The 20,829-nt window shown below is 48.4% G+C and overlaps 2 protein-coding genes and 1 pseudogene across 3 annotated transcripts; 2 read left to right on the plus strand and 1 right to left on the minus strand.

The window, feature by feature from the left end:
* Window positions 1-5,653: 5,653 nt before the first annotated feature.
* LOC125511511 (probable metal-nicotianamine transporter YSL9) lies at window positions 5,654-9,845 on the plus strand. 2 transcript variants are annotated; one of them, XM_048676898.1, is made up of 7 exons: window positions 5,654-5,999; window positions 6,113-6,210; window positions 6,484-6,618; window positions 6,735-6,924; window positions 7,013-7,130; window positions 7,249-7,583; window positions 8,352-8,486. In XM_048676898.1, the coding sequence occupies exons 1-6, from the start codon at window positions 5,880-5,882 to the stop codon at window positions 7,578-7,580; spliced, it is 993 nt and encodes a 330-aa protein (XP_048532855.1). In that variant the 5' UTR covers window positions 5,654-5,879; the 3' UTR covers window positions 7,581-7,583; window positions 8,352-8,486. The 2 variants fall into 2 exon arrangements, with proteins under 2 accessions (XP_048532855.1, XP_048532856.1); XM_048676899.1 differs by having other exon boundaries at window positions 5,836-5,999; window positions 7,249-7,550; window positions 8,167-9,845.
* On the plus strand, window positions 9,083-11,462 carry LOC125507605 (annotated as a pseudogene).
* Window positions 11,463-12,835: 1,373 nt separating this feature from the next.
* Window positions 12,836-15,372, minus strand: LOC125511510 (probable apyrase 3). Its single transcript, XM_048676897.1, has 7 exons — window positions 15,047-15,372; window positions 14,815-14,943; window positions 14,617-14,673; window positions 14,400-14,492; window positions 14,053-14,258; window positions 13,571-13,662; window positions 12,836-13,461 (listed from the first exon to the last, which is right to left on the minus strand). Exons 1-7 carry the CDS (start codon window positions 15,320-15,322, stop codon window positions 12,926-12,928), a joined length of 1,389 nt encoding a protein of 462 aa, XP_048532854.1. The 5' UTR covers window positions 15,323-15,372; the 3' UTR covers window positions 12,836-12,925.
* Between the last annotated feature and the right edge of the window lie 5,457 nt (window positions 15,373-20,829).

The raw sequence follows: 20,829 nt of genomic DNA on the forward strand, positions 1-20,829 counted from the left end.
AACTTTCTCTCTGCTTCTGTCAATTGTCTGTCCTCTTGCGCAAGGTCAAGCTGAAAGATAACTTCATTTGCAATTCTAGACATGAAAGAAGCCCATCGCACATTCTGCTTGTTCCACTTTTTTAGTGCCGCTGTAGTTCTGGACAATTTTGTGTGCATCACCCTAACTGGATCCCCGGATGTGACCTCTTTACTCCAAGCTTGCTCAACAATCCCGTCAAACTCCGAAGATTTTAGCCAATGGTTCTCGAAACAAAAGGCCCTGCAGTGAGCAAGCTGCATCTTTTTCAGCACTAAAGGGCAGTGATCGGAGATATTCGTCGATGCTGGGCTCAACTGAAATTGGGGAAAGGCAGCTTCCCACTCGCCAGATACCAGCACTCTGTCAATTTTGGTGAGATTGGTGTTTTGACGCTCGTTAGACCAGGTGAACCTCCTCCCCAACAATGGGGAATCAATTAGTTCCAGATCCTTGATGAGTGCCCTGAATCTGCCCATCATCCGGAGATTGCAGTTAAAATTGCTCTTGTCATCAGCCCGTCTGATCATGTTGAAATCTCCCAAAACCATCCATTTCGGCAGCATGTGTTGCTTAATCCCTCTTATCTCAGCAATGAACCCCAATTTTTCAGCCTCTAACTGAGGGCCATAGACCCCAATGATTGACCAGCTGCTGCCATCCGATTTATCCTTTATTGTACCAGAGATGGAGTGAACGCCTGTTGCCAAGGGGACCTCAGAAATCTCAAAATCATCTAAGCAAGCAAGCAATACCCCTCCTCTAGACCCATTGGCAGGTAAGGTAATGAAATTATTAGCAAAACGGTGCCCCAAGGTCTCCAACACTAAGCTCCTGGTCATGTCATTGATTTTAGTTTCTTGCAGGCAAATCAGATTACACTTTAGCTCAGTGACAAACAATTGTACAGCCCTTCTCTTTGCCGGGTTATTTAATCCCCGGACGTTCCAATTCAGAATTGCAATATCCATAAAACAGTGCCAACACTCATAACAGACCTCCAAATCTTGACATCAATCTCCATCCACTGTCTCCACCAAAGCCAGGTGGAGCTGCAACAACTACCCACATACAGATACAAACGCACACACCACAACCCTGAGCAGCACCCCACGCCCATTAACCTTTGTTTGACTAACATCAGGAAACTGAAGCTACACACACACAGCAAGCATTATAACAAGTTCAGGCAACAGAGACTTGTGCCCGCCCATGGACCGGCTGCCCGCCCTTCTTGCCAGGTTCGCCCGTCGCATCGATCAGCTCGGTGATCGCCTCGACAAACTTATCAGACAGCGGCTGCTTGTACATGTCTCTGTACTTCTTCTGGAGGTCCGCCGTTGTCGGGCCCACCATCTGCGATTCTCCTGCCCAGACACCCCCTTTCTTCATGAGAACGAGCTGTACCTTGTCTATGGTGGACCATCCCGCAGTTGGCTTAGCAGCGAGCCTGCCGCTGCTTCGCCTAGCGAGCTTCCCAGCTGCGCCCCCTTCTTGGCCGCCGCCATCGACAGGGGTGGGGAGAAGAGCGGCGCGGAGAGGAGATGTGCATGAGATGAGGAAGCGGCTCAGGTGGTCGATGGTTTCCTCTCCCCCGCCCGCATCTACATCCTTGTGGCTGTCCAGGCCCAACACCGGCAGGCCTTGCTCAGGGTGCCCAACCTGTGGGCTTGCTGTAGGCGAGTGTGGCCCAAAGACGCCTTCAAAGGATTCCCCTCCCCCGTCCACCTCACCGCTCACCTTGGCTCGATCCTGACCCAGTCCTTTTGCTAGGATAGGCTCTAGCAGCCCCACTGGTCCCACCTTTAGCGGGGCACATGCACCAATCGCCAGATTTGCATGAGAAAGGCCATGCACGTTGCCCTCATCGGAGGCTGCCCTTGCTGCTTGATGCCCCTTCTGGCCATGGTCTTCCACGCCTGCACAAGGCTGAGCTGGTTCCTGGCGCTGCGTCCCTGGCTCCTCAGTAATCACACTTTCACGAGGAAGGCCATGCACAACCTCCCTGACGCCGGACTGCCCTTCTGCATATTTCTCTTGCTGTAGCTGGCCCATGACTGCAGAGATCGCTCCCAGCTGACCGGGGATGGGAGGCGTCTCATCTGATCTCATGAACGGATCCCTTTCTGACCTTGAACAGCCCGCCGTTGCAATGTCAATCAGCGGAGGCAGGTCCTCCTCCAGCCGCCCGGCGTGCTGCCTCCCTTGTCCGGCGTGATCACTATGTCGACGTTCACCTCTGCCGGCTGCTTCCTGACGCAACCCCACGCTCGCCAGCCGGTGGCCCTCGCCATCCCCATACCGGCGCCTACTTCCACCACCTCCACCACTGCCTCCAGATCCGCCCGCGCCCGCGTTTGGGAAGCGAAGCCTGGTGTGCGCCGAGACGCGCGGCGGTGGCGGCGGAAAGTCACCATCTTCGTAGCTTATAAACCACCTGTAACCCCATCTGGCCGGCCAAGACGGCGGCACACCATCCTCCGAAGGGATGCCGCTGACCGCACTGTGACTGCTACAAGCACTGTCCGGGCTCGACTCCGGCGGGCAGGTGAAGTCGAACACATGATCCAGATGGATGAGAACTGGATGGCTCAGCAGCCCAACCTGTCCCCAACGTGGTGATGGTTCCTCGAAGATGCCCAGCTCAGGGTAGTGAGATCCTGGCGACTCCATCTCCCTCGGCTCCTCCAATTGAAGGACACCCCTGGTCTTGAGCTTCTCGACGGCGTCCATCCACACCCAGAGGCGAAAGCATCCAGTCTCCTACTCCCGACGCACCTCCGTGTCAATCCCCTCGATCAGCATGGAGGGATCGAACAAAGAGGCCACACTGCTGATATCCCACGCATGCTTTGGAACCCCTTCTAGGCACACCCTGGCCCTGTACAACAGCTTCGCCGGCGTACCACACCGGAAACGCGACCACGGCGCGATCATGAAGGAGACGCGCCCAAGCACTAGCGGCCCCTGGATCCCCAGCACCATGTCCCGGACTACCGCGTCGTCGAATACGAGGAGAAGCTCCCCAAGCGCTCGGAGTGACACCTTGACTTGCTCTTCAGGGAAGCGGAAGCGCAACGCCAGGGCCCGCTTAATGTCGACGAGCTCAAACGGGGCCGGCGTCCCCACCACGATCGCCACCACACCACACCTGGAGAGACTCCGCGAGACCAGCGGTCCGGCGAGCCGTCGCGATGACCAGCCCATGCCGGACCTCGGGGTCATATGCCGGCGCCTCCATGGGAGCACGGACAGCAGAGTGCGGCGGCAGGCCGGGTGGCGGAGGGGGAAGGATGACTTGCGAAGCAGCTGCCGGTGGCTGGACTTGAGGCGAGCACCACCTAGCTCTATGGCCTACGCCGCCGCACAGCAAGCACCTGGAGCGGTTAGTGCACTTGGCGATCCGGTGGTCAGGCTCCAAGCACCGAAAGCACTTCCCCCAAGCTTTCTTGAACAGGAGCTCTTTCCACTGGCTTGCTTTGGGCTTGGGATGCCGCTGTGGTCGCTGGTAAAAAGGGGGGCGCCTGCCCCTTCCAACCATCGTCCACCCACCATCTTCAATGCGAGCGGGGGGGATGGGCACAACGGGCAGCGTGGGAGTGGGATCCGCACGCGGGGCAGTGATGATGGACTGGAGACGCCTCGCCGGCGCTCCCGCCCCCGCGGGCGGCATTGAAGGCGCATCAGAGCCTGCAGATCTTGATGGCGCAGCAACCTTACCCGGCGAAAGCAGCGCATCCAAGAACGGGGTGGGTGAGGAGTTTCCCGACTCCTTGAGCGGCCCTGAGCCAGCAGCGAGCGCGAGCAGAGCGGTCGACGAGGCCATGTCGACCCCGCGAGCGGCCGGAGGGAAGGGGGGTCGGCGCGGCGCCGCCGAGGAGGCGACGCAGGGAGCGACGAGAGGGAGAGTGTTTGGTCACTTCTTTCTCAATCTCAAATGTGTCGGCCTAGTTGCTCGGTGTTGCCTTTGTAGTGGTGCGGCACTGCGGCGGCAGTGGATCTTTGATGTTCGTTGTCAGATCCAGCTGGACCTAACCGGAACCGAGCCTGCATGCACCGCCCTCCATCCTCACCACCGGTCTCGACCGCGCATCGGACGGCGACCGCCACTGGCCTGCACTACCTACAGGCTACAATACGTGCCGCCCGCCGCCGCCCATCGCTAGATATAGGGTCTCTTGACCTGCAGGACCCGACGCAGGAGACGCCCCCACCTCGCCTCAACTAGCCATGCCACTTGAGGAGCCTGTGTGCAATCGTTGGAGGGTGCTTGGTCACGCCACCATGCGGTGCCCTTGCCCGGCGACACTGTCCCGCCTAGGATCCTAACCAGCAAGGCCGACAGGGCTTCTCCTGACCAAGCCAATGCGATCTGATGGAAAAAAAAACTAGTCAATGTATTTATATATTAACACTCCCCCTTACGTGTAGCTCCCTCAGGCCTAAACGTGGACCAAAAGTGGGCTGCAATTTTAATTGCGCCAGGTGAGTTTTGAACTGAAGACCTCTTGACTCTGATACCATGTAGAAGTGCATGCTCTACCCAATGCAATCAAAAGACTGATATGATGAAAGAGACTCGACAATACATTTATACGTCAACATTCCTCCCCGTCGCCTAGGAAGGAAGGGGTTTCTTTTTACCTAAAAAGTCACGCACCCTCATGAACTCAGATAGATTGCCAGTATGTATACATGGTTCTATATATTCTCTTTTTTCAGGTTTAGGTTCTTGAGACCGTAGATCTCTGTACAGTGTTTTCCTTTTGCTCAGTCTCCGATCTGTTCATGCAGATCTTTTTATTAAACACACTGTTCTTCTGTTGATGTTGAAAAGAGGGACAAGATCTTTATAATTTTTTGCTGCAAACTTTTGCACACACAATATTGTCTAAACTCATGTATGCATCCCCGCCGTGTTCTATTCAATGCACGTGGTGGAGACAAAAATAAATCATGCAACAGTCTCTTCATTTTGTTTGAAGTTAAAAACATTTTTTGTGAGATTCATGCTCACTTAAACCATTACCGTTGAAACAATCTGGCTGGGGCAGCACCCTGGACATGCCATCAAACTCCAGATCTGACACCTCTGTGTGACGACGTCGAAGGAGGAAACTTGACCGACCAACCTTCAACCACGAATCCATCATCTTCCAACCACCGCCGATGGAGAACACCGTCGGTACCCGCTTCTTAACAACCTCTTGTGCTCCGTGCCAATGTTAGAGAGAACGTCGTCTTAACGGCAAAGCCCGAGAACACAAGTCCGCTATAGGGATGCCACCGCCGCCACACCATCCTCACTTGAACAAACTAGCACCCAGATTCACCGCTCACCAAAGAGCAGTATGCCATGTCTTGAAAGGATCTGAAGCTTTCTTATTCTTCACCAGCATCGCCCTCGCCGGAGCCGAGACGATCAACAACCAAAACCTAAGCTAAGCCGTAAAACATGTAGCTACATGATCTGCATGCTAGAACCAGCGACCTAACCCCCCCCCCCCCCCCCCCCCCCCACACACACACACACACCACCACTAATGACCAATAGATCAGCAGCAGAGGGGAGCCGTCGAAGGCTAGCCGCTCTTGGCGAATGAGATGGCCTTTCTTTCTTTCCTGGGAAGAAAGAAAACCCTTTTTAGAAAGAAAAAAACCCTTCATACATAACTCTACACATGTTACTCACCATTCATTTCGTAGCAGCAACGGATGGGTATTTAGCTAGTTTTATGAAAATAAGAAATGTTGTCAAGTAAATTGACGAGCTCCTTCCTGGATTGGAATCCTTGCTTTGCTTTATTTTACCAGGAGGGTTTGGGTCCTACCTGCTTGGGCTCAACAAGAAGACCTACGAAATGTCGGGAGTGGATATGGAAGGCAACGTGGGGCACAAGGAGCCTGGCCTTGCGTGGATGATCGGTTTCCTCCTCGCCGTGAGCTTCGTAGGCATTCTTGCGCTCGTCCCTCTAAGGAAGGTTGGTGGAAAATTATTACATACTATCTTGCTTTTCTCATAGGTCATGTGTAAATGATTGATTGTTTCAAATGCAACCTAGCAACAATTCTCTCTCCCACTGCACAATTTCAGATTTTGGTAATTGACTACAAGTTAATTTACCCAAGCGGGACAGCAACCGCCGTGCTTATAAATGGATTTCATGCAGCTCAGGAAGATCAACTGGCAAAGTAAATTTGAGCTGCTTTTCCTAATTCAATAGCATGAACATATTGTAAATTTGAGTCCATATATATGGGATATTATATATGGTTTTACTATGCATGTTAGGCCACACATTAGTTACACTAAATCTTGGAGCGGGGTTATTAGTCATGTGACTCATAAAAGTGATTAAGGTGAATTAAATCATCGAAACTTGGAAATAGACAATCTTCTTGTTTCTCGTAATCATGCTTTGGTTTTGCGCTCTCTTACTTAATGTTTTGCTTTGCTAACGTCAGGATGCAAGTGAAAGGATTTACAAAATACTTTACAATCAGTTTCTTTTGGAGCGTGTTCCAGTGGTTCTTCTCTGGTGGAGATAATTGCGGGTTTTCGCAGTTTCCCACTCTTGGACTACGAGCTTGGAAACATACGTAACACTAGCTGTCCGCTTCACTCATGATTACATACTGTGATGGTTGACTAATAACAATATAAACTGATCCTTGTCTCATGATTCCTCTTCCTGGGATCGATATATGTATGTCAGATTCTTCTTCGATTTCAACCTCACATATGTTGGCGCTGGGATGATTTGCCCGTACCTTATCAATGCGTCTCTACTTCTCGGTTCCGTCCTGTCTTGGGGTGTAATGTGGCCACTGATAGCTGGTTTGAAAGGGGACTGGTATCCGGCAGATTTACCAGAAAGCAGCATGAGAAGCCTGCAAGGATACAAGGTTTGTTTCCAAATTGATTTTCCTACGATATCGAAAAACATGTGTGATAGCATTCCTTCTAACCTTCCCATATTCATGTCATGCATAGGCCTTCATCTGTGTAGCTCTGATCCTAGGGGACGGCGTATACAATTTTACCAAGATTTTTGTGACCACAATTAAGAGTCTAGTTGCAAAATCATCAACACAGAAGAATGAAAAGATAGGTAAATTAATTGTTTAACATGAATGAATGGCATCTTTCTGATCCTAGCCAGTTTGTTTTCTTCACATGAAAGATCATATATACGATCTGATCCCATGGCTGCTTATATATGTTTCCAGAGCAAGATATCGATGACATTCAGCGTAGTGAAGTTTTTGCAAGAGACAGTCTCCCTAACTGGCTGGCCTGCTGTGGTTACGTCGTATTAGCAATTGCAGCAGCAATCACCGTTACCTTGATGTTCCCTGAGATGAAGTGGTACTATGCAGTTATGGCCTACGTTTTGGCTCCTGCCCTCGGTTTCTCCAATGCCTATGGAGCCGGCCTTACTGACATCAACATGGCCGCAAATTATGGCAAGATTGCGCTACTCGTTCTTGCGGCCACAGCTGGAAAGGATTCTGGCGTTGTCGCTGGCCTGGTAGCAATGGCGAATCTAGGAACAAAATGAAGGGTAGGCTCAAGTCAATGGCGAGGAAACTAAGCTCTCTTTTGAAGAAAAAAAAAACCATGATGTCCTAATGTTGTTGTCAAAATAAGCTCAAAGTTTTCCAGATTATTACTTAAAACATGTTGTCTTAACTATATTTTTCTAGGATTTTTTAAAAAATATATGAATTTTTGAAGCAAAATTTGAATTTATCTTGAAAAATAGCCACTATGTCCCCATCTTGCTGTCCATATAAGGAGGGATTCCGATCACATTAGCTGTTAAGGGAAGGGTATCTGGGTTCACATTAGTTGGGATAGGTTCAGGGGTTCAGTGCGAGGAGTACATGCATGCACTCATCTTTGTACTCTTCTTTTTTGCAAATAAGTTGCATTAGACACTAAATTAGTTAACTGTACATGAACTAGTAATTACAGTAGATGGAGGCTGGGCATTCATGTGTGGTGCCGGTTCTATGCGTGTGTGGCGTTGTGTGCTTGCTACTCATGGTAGATGTACTATTGAGCTGGTATGAAAGTAGTAGTAGTAGTAAAAAAATATTGGTTTTTGGAGGGTAGGCTTGAGCCTCTTTAAGCCTCCCTAGTAGACTCGCCGCTGCCTGGTAGGCTGCGGTATGGTGAAATGCTTGACGTCGATATCTGCCGATCTGATGCAGGATTTCAAAACTGGACATCTTACATTGACCTTGCCAAGATCAATGCTTATTGCTCAGATCATTGGAACCGCCATGGGGTGTGTTATCTCACCACTGACATTCTTTGTGTTCTACAGAGCCTTTGACATAGGCAACCAAGAAGGGCCCTGGAAGGCGCCGTATGCTCTAATATACCGGAACATTGCGATTCTTGGAGTCGAAGGCTTCTCGGCTCTGCCCATGCATTGCTTGAAGCTGTGCTATGGTTTCTTTGGCTTTGCTGTGGCCGCCAACCTTATGAGGGACTTCCTTCCTTCCAAGTATGCTAGATGGGTTCCGCTACCAATGGCAATGGGATTTCCTTTCCTTGCAGGCGCGAGCTTTGCCATTGACATGTGTGTCGGGAGCTTGATAGTCTATGTATGGAACAAGATTGATAGACGTAATGCGGTACCAATGGTGCCAGCAGTTGCATCTGGTTTGATATGTGGGGATGGTCTTTGGATCTTCCCTGCATCCTTACTTGCACTGGCCAAGGTCAATCCACCAATGTTCATGGCATTTGCTTCTACACACTAAACGGGCCAGTAAACATGGTCCATAGCATGCAATAAGTTGAATGATAGGATGATGATGATGCAGCAATTGCCAAATCAAATTGAGTATCCAGTTATTCTCTGTAAACTTTATCATTATACAGTATATTTATACCAATGAGGGTAATCAAATTAAGGTGTATTTTACCACTTATATTTTGTGTCGTCACAATGGTTTTACCAACTAACTTGCAACCAACATTTGTACCACTTTGTACCATCTCAGAGTTTGCTGCAGTTGTGCCAAGAAGAATGAGGTTCTCGCACGAAAAATGGCGAGGCAGATCAGCGGCAGGAACATAACTGTACAACCAAGTAGTAAACATGGCTAGTATGATCTGCTTCCACTTGAAATTCAGTTTTCGTGACCATAAGCTCTCAGGCAACCTGTATCGAAACTGTAACACCATAGCTCTTGTTTTGGACAGGTCTTCCTGTACATGAGCATGAGCCGCTAATAAGCTTCAGGGTTAGTTGAGTAGTGGCTGCACCCTCGTGTGCTGCATGTTGTATAAATGTAACACTTGATGACTGCATACAAACTGTATATTCAATCTCTCTCATTTATCTGCTGAGTAGAATTCACTTATCTTATCCATTTTCAAGTGTGACCATACTACTGGAACTCCAAGAAATATAACACTCAGCCTACTGTGAGGAGCCATACAGTTCCATCAGTGTCAGGTGGTTTTGCTGGTGGTAGGGAGGAAGAAACAATACCAGACATGTTCATGGGAATCCCACTTCCTCCAAAATCTGTACGAGCACCACTGTGCAGAGAAAATATGCAGGACAAAGATCATATGCAGTACTTTTGGACCTAAGCCTGTTGCCGCTACCGTACTGAAGGGACCAAGAATTCGCCTATGATACCCAGAGGGACAAGGTAATGCCCAGTATACATGTACCTCAAAGGAAACATTTAGGGCCTGTTTGGACCAGCGTTTTCGTTTCAAATACCTCTGTAAAAAATACATGCCTCGCTCGGTCGTTTCGTTTTCTGGCCGGAAATTGCTCACTAGCCGGTAAGTTACACCTGTAAAGAAAACACCTCCGTATTATTTTACACCCAATCCAAGCGCAGCCTTAACAGAAATTGTAAAGGGCGGAAGTCCTACTGACAAGTATCCAAGTCCAACAGTTCAGGTCTCAAGGTCCTTGGTAGAAAAATGCTTTCCTTCACTCAATGCAGTACCCCATCATCACCTAGGAGTACCCCAAGGGTAAAAACTGCATTGAACGAACATTCTCACTAAGAGAAAAAAATATATGTGCCAGGCACAAGGCTGAGGGGGGAAGAATCTGCAGAAGAAGGAAATAGATCAGAGGAAGATTCAGGGAGTGTTGAATGCGGTACAGTACTAGTGAAGCACCGATTGAACAAGCTGATCAAGAAAGATATTACAATCAACAAAACACACAACAAGGTGAGTGACTACAGATTACAAAATTATCAAATACTGCATGGATATTGTTTTAACAGAATGCGAATACTTGCAGGTGTTTAACTTGATATCGTTTGTATTGATGAAACTGAAAATCCAGATCAATCACTCTGAAACAATTGGCAGCGCACAATGCATCCCAGGAGAGCAACAAAGATATAACTCACCCCTAGTAGGTTATTGTTCAAGCCAATGTTTATTGGTATTGCATCTAGTCTTCGGTGATGTACTAGTCTAAGTTCTTTTAATGCCTGCACTGAAGGAAATGATGGAAAGAGCAAAACCAGGGAAAGAGCATGCCGAGGTTTGTCCAGGCTCCCCTGAGAATGTCATTGAGATGCTGGAGCACCAAGAGCCAAAAACTCCGAGACCAGTGCCAGGCACGTCACTTGAACCGATATCACAAGAGGAAAACTATAAAAAGCAAGAGCAGCCCAGTCATGTGTCTGTTCTTGATCTGTTCATCCTTGAAGATGTCGACAGCGCTGAAAATAAGAGCATGATAAAATGCAATATTCAATTGACAGAAAGTAAAACTTATGCTTACCATCGTCCTTTAGAAAATAACATGTTGTAATTTTTTGACTGGTTTCATCTTCCAATGACCTACAGGTGAGTTGCACAAACATGTCTTGATGCCCCAGTACTACCAAGAAGAGATCTTCTGGGAGGACAAGGATGTCAGGTTAGGTTACATAGAAAGCTATCAGGACTATGCACATACCAGAACTTAGAGGCATGGTATCTACAAGATGAATTAGTTAGCACCTGCCTGTTTGAAGAACTGCATCAGGGCAATCATCAAACAGATGATTTGACGCTCTTCTTTGACTGCATCTGTGAAGCTATAACAGCAATACAGGGCAAACACTTCAGAAACCCCCCTGCTTATCTTTTGCTAGACAAAACATACAGGCACCACCAATGGGACAGAACTTCATCTCAGAAATAAATAAGTGTATCAAGGGCTATCTCAGTTATCAGTATCCAAGCACATTGAACCAGCTAGGTAACATGGATCTGGAAGAGGGAACTTGGATGAATCTCCGATCGGAAACATGTTGTGGATATATGGGGATTCTTACTAGATGAACTGTTAGAAGATGTCGCTTATGACTTGTGGACATGGTCTATCAGGGCGATCAACTCAGAGCATTGTGTGCTTGCTAATGTGAGTATTAGATAGCTTTTTAACATGTTTGGGAGGGCAGAGCCAGTGAGGTTTTTTTCTCTTGATAGTGTGCAGATGACGGTTACGATATTGTTCTTGTGCCTTGTCCCTTGTGTGGTGTGTGCATATGTAATTTGTGTAACTTGTAGTGTCAGTTAGTTATGCAAGACAATCAAAGTGATACCCATTTCAGTGAAGTTCAGAGTGATCCTTAATCAGTGTGCGCATAACCAACACCGATACATATATCATCCATTCCATCCATACCCAATAACATTATCCTACAGCAGTTTCAGAATTCGACAACAGCAAACATGATAGAACAGGACATACTTGACAGAAAGCTTGGATAGCTAGGCATAATTAAGCAGCAGGAGAGGAGGCCGGATTAAGGATCAGTCACCAACCAACCAATCAACCGACGAATCAGCTGTTCAGCTGAGCTTCTTGATCGCAGTGCCGCCGCCGCAGCCGCCGTCCGGTTTCTTGGTCACCTCGGGGCTGAACCTGTCCTCCTCCATAGATCCCCTTCCACCAGCCGGGGGAGCTGCGTTTCCTCCCTCTTCCTCCTCCTCGTCTTCGTCGTCGTCGGTGAGTTCTATCTCGACGAAGCCCTTCTGCACGCGCTGCTCGCGGACCCGCGCAAGAAACTCCTTGTCCGTCGGCGGCAGAGGCTCCAGGAATTCCTCGGCCCTCATGAGCGTGTCCAGGTGGAACTGCGGCAAGACCACCCTCGTCTTCTCCTTCTTCGTCCTCTCTTCTCCCTTTGCGGGCGCCGCTGGATCCTCGCCGACGGCGACGGGCGGCGCCGCCTGGGATGACGAGGTCGCCATGTCGCCTCCCCTTCCCCCGGCCCGCCGCTCTCCCTTCTTTCTGACTGAGAAATCCGGCCTGGTAACCCTGGGTCAATTTTCACTTCCGGCTCGGAAGGCAGAAAACCCCGTGTATGATCTCCTACGGGCCGGCCGCATCGCGTGTATGATCTCGGCCGGGCCCAACAAATCACTGGTTGGGCCACTTTCTTTTTCGTTCTGAAACTTACCCCTTTGAATCCTCAATTTGAACTTTACTTTTGGCATTCGTCATCTACTCCGTTGCACTGCATGCTGACGGCGATGGAATGTCTGTGTGTGTGTGTGTGTGTGCGCGCGCGCACCTTATCGCATGTATCATTTTGCGGGTTGTTCTTCATGGCAGACCATTTCTATCGATAATGGTGACATTTTTTTTTGAACCAGATAATTGTGACATTCGTAGTCGTGAAGAACCGCGACTCCAGTATTCAGTAAACGACGTGTGAATGAGTGCGGTTTGTGTGTGTGTGTGTGGGCACGCACATCTATATGTTGTAGCGCATTATACTAGGCAATTCTCGCCACAAAGATGATAAAAAGGATTACAATTGGAGATGGCGTCCAAGCATATGCACCTTATTTCAATTAATCGTACGATACACATGCTTGCACCTTATTGCGAGGGACTAGCAATTATATCTAAAATCATGCATCGTTGAGCCGCTTGGTGGGTGAGACGGCCTCGATGGCTTCTCCGAGCGCCCACGCGGCTTCAATGAAGTACTCCCCATGCTTCACCTTCTGCGCCACCGTGATTTCCTTGGTCGGCTCCAGACCAAAACCGTCCACGAGCAGGGAGTACTGGTAGATGAGGTCCATGCAGATGAAGGGCGCGTCGACGGATCGCACCTTGGGGTACGCGGCCTTGGCTTCCACGAAGCCCATCGGGCAGATCTTCTCGGCGGCGGCCCTGAACGCCGCAGGGGTGGTCTTCCCGCTGGTGGCCTCACTGTCGATCAAGCCAACGTCTGCTGCCATGTAGTAGAAGCTGGAGGTGACGTAGAGGTCGGCCTGGCCGGGGCCGCCGCCGCCGTTCCATGCGCCGTTGAAGGTGCAGTTCTTGGCCTGGCAGGGCGCGCTGATCTTAAGCGCCTTGGTGACGTCCTCTCTGCACTTGTCGTATGCCGCTCCTTGCGGAGGCGCTACGGCGTCGTATTGCTCTCCGTTGTAGGTGTATTTGCCTTCATTTATATATATTCAAAGGATTTGTAATTGTACATCGATCACTCCTGTATTTGATTATATTATGTGCTCTGCTTACTCAACCCAAATTAAGGATATATATCATACCATTGTATCCGCGCAGCATGCAGTAGCTCACTGGTCCATTCTTCGCCTTGAAGATCTCTACCCGAGAAGCCATTGCGCCATAGTGCAAGTAGCTGAAATGGTTCAAAAATTATCACCCGTAAAGCCATTAATAAGGAGAGCAAAGTAGTTACCACATGGCCTTTGTAGAATTGCAAATTACTCCCTCTGTTTTTATTTACTCCACACATTAGCTTTGATTCAAGTCAATTTTTATAAAGTTTGACCAATTTTATAGAAAATAATATGAACACTTACAATAATACATCTATATGATGTGAACATATATCCAATCATGATTCTAATCATATTAAAGTTTTTCCTTCAAACTTGATCAAAATTTATAAAGTTTGATTTTGGACAAAGCTTATATGTAGAACAAATCAATACAAAGGCAATAACAGAGATGGATGCACAATAATAAGTAAAATAACAAAGGAGGGAGCTAGCCGAGGGTAAGTAACCTGTGAACATAGACGTTGTAATCTCTTCCTTTGAGATACTCTTTGGTGACGTATGGATCGTCCCCTTGAGGCACCACGGGAGCGGCAGCGGCGGCATCCGCAGAGATGGCATATGCCATCTGCACGGATCCGCCTCCAAGGTCGATCACACCCACCGTCTTGGAGTAGTCTCCTCCCAGATTACCCAGCAGGTAATTCAGAGCAACCTATGAGTACGGTGGAATATCAATATGTGTGACAACAGTAAATACTTCTACGTGGATATGTATATAAATTGAGTATAGTAATAATTACTTAAGTTCTTTTTTTGCGGGTGAATAATTAATTAAGTTCAACTAAGTACGTACCCATAGGTAAGATCCTTCCTGGGACCCCGTGAGAACATTGATCCAACTGGGATTGTACTGGAATTTGCTCTTGCTGTGGACAGCATCCCTCACCTGTGCGTACATGTTTTGGTTAGGAATAATAATCAGTTCAAACAAGTCCGTCCGTTTGAAATTTTAGAAAATATGTAGACACTGAAACAAGAGTAGAATATCTATAGAGATAAAACATAATTACTGCTTCAAGAATTTGCTCCGCTTTCTCGTCTCCGATGAGCCTGAGCCCAGCCGTCGCCTGCACATATTAATTCCATTTCTGGTTTTAGCGATTGATTTCTGTCCCATATACAAATTTAGTTCCAGTTTGTAGTACGTAGTAAACTAGGTCCTGGACAAATTATTTGTTATTACTATATATAGTTTTTTAAGAACGGACCCCTAGTTTGACGGGAGTTTTCTTCATGAGCCAGCGAGGCACGGTGCTCTTGGCCTTCTCCAGCAGAGGCACGATGGACTTGGCCGCCTCCTGCGGCCGTCCGGCGTACGCGCTCAGCCCCGGCTCCACCTTTTTTGCACCAACAAATCAAAACGAAGATAATTAAGAGGAAAGCAACAGCATACGATACTCCTAGAATAGATTGCTATGCGTCATGCGCATAAATATATACCTTGGCGAAGACCTCGATGTCGTCGCCGTCGCCAATGTCGATGAGCTCCATCTTCTTGTCGAACCGGAAGACGTGGACGCGCGTGCCCGTGCTGCCCGCGTCGAAGATCACCGCGTACTTCCCGGGCGCCGCCTTCTTCAGCTCGGGCTCCTCCTCGGCAACGGCGCCAATACCGGCCTTCCGGCCGAGCACCGCCGCGTCGGCGGCAAAGGCGGAGCCGGCGAACGAGAAGGCCATGAGGAGGAAGAGGAGGACGCCCGAGGCATGGTGAGCCATGGCGAGCTGCTGCTGGAGTGCTGGTGGGTGGCTCGTGCGCGTGCTCGAGTGAGCAGCCGAAATGGTATTAAAAGGAGGCAGGAGTTTTCATGGGCAGCCCCAGGGTTTGGTAGGCCGTGCAGCTGAGTCCCTGCCATGCAAAACAATCCATCTTACTGTAGGGAGGGGAGGGTACTGTGAGTAAGACTAGTGCATGCATGCATGCACCTCGATCGTGTGTGTGTGTGTGTGTGTGTGTGTGTGTGTGTGTGTGTGTGTGTGTGTGCAGTGTGTGTGTGTGTGTGTCGATCTCATCGTGAAATGATACATGATCTGGATGGATGGGGTTGTTGGATCTGAAGCAAGTTACTGTATGTGCCGCTAGTATCGCTAATGCTAATCAACTGTGAGTATGGCACTAGTATCATGCAACAACTTATCCATCCAAAAAAGTTGTCCCCTGTGGGGCCCCCTCCACGCGAAACACGCTGCATGTCTAAACAAATATTGTGGCGCGACCCTTACCCGACGTGCGCAGGACACGGACACATGCATGCGCCTCCAAAAGATCATTTCGCTGGCCGGCCCAGTCAGGCAGTCACTCTCTCGCCGATCTCCACCCACATATGGAATGTAATCACAGGTCACAGCTAACGTAGTTCGGAGCATCTACGTACATCGCTTCTTCTATATATTCCGTTGCCTAAATGTTCATGTACACCACGGTCTAATACGGAACCCTAGTTTTCCTTCAGATTGTTTTACGTTCTCCCCCCATGTATTGTGATGGCATCTTACCGCCGACAATTCAACTACCATTTCAACAGGGTGGATATCTGGTGCTACAGGAGCACCTCACATTAGGTGCTCCCGTTTTCAAAACGCACATATAAATGTTTCAAAAAAAATTGAAAAAAATTGTGGATGTTAGCATCACATGAATGTACAATCCCTAAAAAATTCAAATCAAAATTCAAAACGCACATTGAGAAACAAAGAAGACAAATCCAACATAAATGTTTTGCAGAAAATCCCCCAAACATTCCAAAAATGACACTTTGGTCCACATCCCGTGATGCTGTCCAGTGGATCTCAGATCGACGGCTGAGAACGCGCGGGAGCACCTAATGTGAAGTGCTCCCGTAGCACTGGATATTTTCCCCATTTCAACATCAATAATCCGAACTTCGTCCCTCTACCCATGTGATGTCATCGCATCCAAGCTGCCCAAGCATGGGGTCTCCAGAAATACGCCGGCGGCCCACTTCCTCTCCTTCCTCGCCTAATCCAGTTGGATGGCGCATGGCGGCGAACGGTTCAACGCCGAGCATCTCCTTTCACTAGTAGAAAACAGGGCTATGGTCCAGGCCGGCTCAGCCCATTAGTCCCGGTTCAGTGTAGAACCGGGACCAATGTGGGCATTGGTCCCGGTTCGTGAGCCCAGGGGGCCGGCCGGGCCACGTGGGCCATTGGTCCCGGTTCGTCTGGACCTTTTGGTCCCGGTTGGTGGGATGAACCGGGACCAATGGGCCTCGCTCCTGGCCCCTTTGGTCCCGGTTCATGCCACCAACCGGGACCAATGAGGTGCCTATATATACCCCCTCGCGCAAGAGCAGAGCGCAGTGCTCTGTTTTTTCTGGCCGAGGGGGAGAGGGCTTTGTGGTGCTCTAGCTCACCTCCTATGCACATGAGGTGTTCGATGGAATGCCCGAGCCACACTACTTAAGCTTTCTCCTCTCAAAGCTCGACCTCCAAGCTCCATTTTCCTCGAGATTTGTCTAGATTTAGCGGTCCGTCACGCCCCGTCCCCGTCTTCACCGCCGTCGATCACCCGCGCCGATCTCATCACCGACACCACCGTGGTGAACCTCTTGTTCTTATCTTCTTTCTGAAAGGAAAAATATTCTTACTTGTATGTTTAGATAGATACTTGTATCATTTTCTTACATTTATTATTGCATCTTATATAGCGTGATGGTTTTGGTATCCGCCCCCGTCGGCCCTCGTCCTGTCTATGATTCGGATTTGGTATGTATATTATCTTTATAACTATTGGTTCATTTATTGTTTATGAAAATTATGCCGACCAACGTGACATAGATTTTATTTATCTAGGATGTATGTGAATCGGAAATGCCAACCGACCCTATTGTCGAGAGGTTAAATTTAGTTGAAGAAGAAAACAATTTGTTGAAGGAAAAAATAAAAAAAATTGAGGAGGAGAAGATGATATTGGAGTTGCATGTTGCGGATGTCGTCGATGATCACAAGATCAAGATGGATGCAATGCGCTTGAAGATTAGAAAGATTAGAAAATATGCCATTCATACCGAGGCTTGGTATCATTATGCCGTTGGATCAATTGTTACCTTGGTTGCGATTATGATCGCATTTGTTTTCGCATTGAAATGTTTTACATAGTTTCAATGTATGGTTTAATTAATTAGATGCTCTGGAGAGCTATATGTTGTTAGATGAGAACTATGTATGCACTTTGGTTTTAATGTGATGATGAACTTCTATTAATTTGGACACTTAATTATATATAATGCACGCAGATGAACTGGCAATGGATGTACGGTGACAGACACACCCGCAAGTACATTAAGGGCGTGCATGAGTTTCTCGATGCGGCTGAGGCAAACAAGCAGAATGGTTTTATGTGTTGTCCATGCACTGAATGTGGGAATACGAGGTCTTACTCTAACCGGAAAATCCTTCACTCCCACCTGCTTTACAAGGGTTTCATGCCACACTATAATGTTTGGACGAGGCACGGAGAAATAGGGGTTATGATGGAAGACGGCGAAGAAGAAGAGTACGATGACAACTATGTGCCCCCTGAATACGGTGATGCTGCAACGGGGGGAGCTGGTGAAGATCAAGAGGAACCAGACGATGTGCCCAATGATGCTGCCACGGGTGAAGTTGCTGAAGATCAAGAGGAACCAGACGATGTGCCCGATGATGATGATCTCCGCCGGGTCATTGTCGATGCAAGGACGCAATGCATTAGTCAAAAGGAGAAGCTGAAGTTCGATCGCATGTTAGAGGATCACAAAAAAGGGTTATACCCCAATTGCGAAGATGGCAACACAAAGCTCGGTACCGTACTGGAATTGCTGCAGTGGAAGGCAGAGAATGCTGTGGCTGACAAAGGATTTGAGAAGCTACTGAAAATATTGAAGAAGAAGCTTCCAAAGGATAACGAATTGCCCGACAGTACATACGCAGCAAAGAAGGTCGTATGCCCTCTAGGATTGGAGGTAGAGAAGATACATGCATGCCCTAATGACTGCATCCTCTACCGCGGTGCATACAAGGATCTGAACGCATGCCCGGCATGCGGTGCGTTGCGGTATAAGATCAGACGAGATGACCCTGCTGATGTTGACGGCGAGCCCCTCAGGAAGAGGGTTCCTGCGAAGGTGATGTGGTATGCTCCTATAATACCACGGTTGAAACGTCTGTTCAGAAACGAAGAGCATGCCAAGTTGATGCGATGGCACAGTGAGAACCGAAAGAAAGATGGGAAGTTGAGAGCACCCGCTGACGGGTCGCAGTGGAGAAAAATCGAGAGAAAGTACTGGGATGAGTTTGCAAAGGACCCAAGGAATGTACGGTTTGCTTTAAGCGTGGATGGCATTAATCCTTTCGGGGAGCAGAGCAGCAATCACAGCACCTGGCCCGTGACTCTATGTATGTATAACCTTCCTCCTTGGATGTGCATGAAGCGGAAGTTCATTATGATGCCAGTTCTCATCCAAGGCCCTAAGCAACCCGGCAACGAAATTGATGTGTACCTAAGGCCATTAGTTGAAGAACTTTTACAGCTGTGGAATGGAAACGGTGTACGTACGTGGGATGAGCACAGACAGGAGGAATTTAACCTTAAGGAGTTGCTGTTCGTGACCATCAACGATTGGCCCGCTCTCAGTAACCTTTCAGGACAGACAAACAAAGGATACCACGCATGCACGCACTGTTTAGATAACACTGAAAGTATATACCTGGACAAATGCAGGAAGAATGTGTACCTGGGCCATCGTCGATTTCTTCCGACCAACCATCAATGTCGAAAGAAAGGCAAGCATTTCAAAGGCGAGGCAGATCACCGGAAGAAGCCCGCCACACACACCGGTGATCACGTGCTTGCTATGGTCAATGATTTACACTATGTAATCTTTGGAAAGGGTCCCGGTGGACTAGCTGTTCCGAATGACGCTGAGGGACACGCACCCATGTGGAAGAAGAAATCTATATTTTGGGACCTACCCTACTGGAAAGACCTAGAGGTCCGCTCCTTAATCGACGTGATGCACGTGACGAAGAACCTTTGCGTGAACCTGCTAGGCTTCTTGGGCGTGTATGGGAAGACAAAAGATACACCTGAGGCATGAGAGGACCTGCAACGTTTGCACGAAAAAGACGGCATTGCCTCCGAAGCAGTATAAAGGTCCTGCCAGCTACACCAGGGCATGTTGGTACGAAATTCTGCAAAGTTGTTCTGGAATGGAGTCCCGGATAGAATAATCCGCCTTTTGGTACGAATTCAGCAAAGGCCTTCCAAATAGCGATATTCGGAAGGCTCTTGCTGAACTTTGTACCAAAAGGCGAATTATCCTATCTGGGACTCCGTTCCAGAACAACTTTGAAGAGCTTCGTACCATCATGCACATGTTACTTTCGCCTAATGATGAAGACATGGTTTTGTTGAATCCCCCTTGACACTAGGCAACCTCCCGACCCCTCGGCATCCTATCGAACATGAGAGGAAGAAGAGGATAAAAAAAGAAGAGGAAGAAGAAAAAAAGAGGAGAAGAAAGAATAGAGGAGATCTTCTCCTCTATTCTTTCTTCTCCTCTTATTTTTCTTCTTCTTCCTCTTTTTTTTATCGGGAACGAGGGTCGTCGAGGGACATAGATGTAGTGTCGTCGTTGTCGATATATACCCCCTCCCGATAGCTTACTATGATTAGGTAGCTAGTTCTATGTTTGGCACTAATATATCCATCTGTCATGTTTGAATAATAATTGCCATGTTGTAAATATTTGTAGAAACTATGGACACCGCCCTAGACGAAGCACAAAAGAAGCGTTGTTGAGGGACATAATCGCAGAGAAGGAAGTGATGCCATCTCGTTGTTTCTCAACGAAACCGATGGTCTGAAAGGAGAGGGTGAACAAGCTGGCTACGGTGACCTAATGCCGGTGCAAGAAGAAGAACATGAGGACGGCTCCGGTGACCCAATGCCGGTGCAAGAAGGAGACCGTGATGACGGCTCCGGTGACCGAACCGAATCCGGCCAGGTATATATATTAGTTAAGCCTATGCTGACTAGCTGATTGATGCATTCATTGTTTTGGTATGTACACATATTAATTAAGTCTTTGTTCTTTTTTCTAGCCCTCCGAATCGAGCACAACTTCGGTAAAGAGACGAGGCCCGAAGAAAAAGTTGAGCTCGGATGAAAAGTTTGAGATCATAGCAATCGCGCCCGATGGCCAACCTATTGAACCCCTCCGGAC

This window comes from Triticum urartu, chromosome 5 (genome assembly GCF_003073215.2).
Source record: "Triticum urartu cultivar G1812 chromosome 5, Tu2.1, whole genome shotgun sequence".
NCBI lineage: Eukaryota > Viridiplantae > Streptophyta > Magnoliopsida > Poales > Poaceae > Triticum > Triticum urartu.

Bases quoted from the DNA above. Each gene is read 5' to 3' on its own strand.
- LOC125511511 (XM_048676899.1), top strand. From the start codon at position 5,880: ATGTCGGGAGTGGATATGGAAGGCAACGTGGGGCACAAGGAGCCTGGC. The intron at 6,619-6,734 runs GTAACACTAGCT...TATGTATGTCAG, and splicing joins CTACGAGCTTGGAAACATAC to ATTCTTCTTCGATTTCAACC. The intron at 7,131-7,248 runs GTAAATTAATTG...ATATGTTTCCAG, and splicing joins ACAGAAGAATGAAAAGATAG to AGCAAGATATCGATGACATT.
- LOC125511510 (XM_048676897.1), bottom strand. From the start codon at position 15,322: ATGGCTCACCATGCCTCGGGCGTCCTCCTCTTCCTCCTCATGGCCTTC. The intron at 14,944-15,046 runs GTATATATTTAT...GGTGCAAAAAAG, and splicing joins ACATCGAGGTCTTCGCCAAG to GTGGAGCCGGGGCTGAGCGC. The intron at 14,674-14,814 runs GTCCGTTCTTAA...TAATATGTGCAG, and splicing joins AAACTCCCGTCAAACTAGGG to GCGACGGCTGGGCTCAGGCT.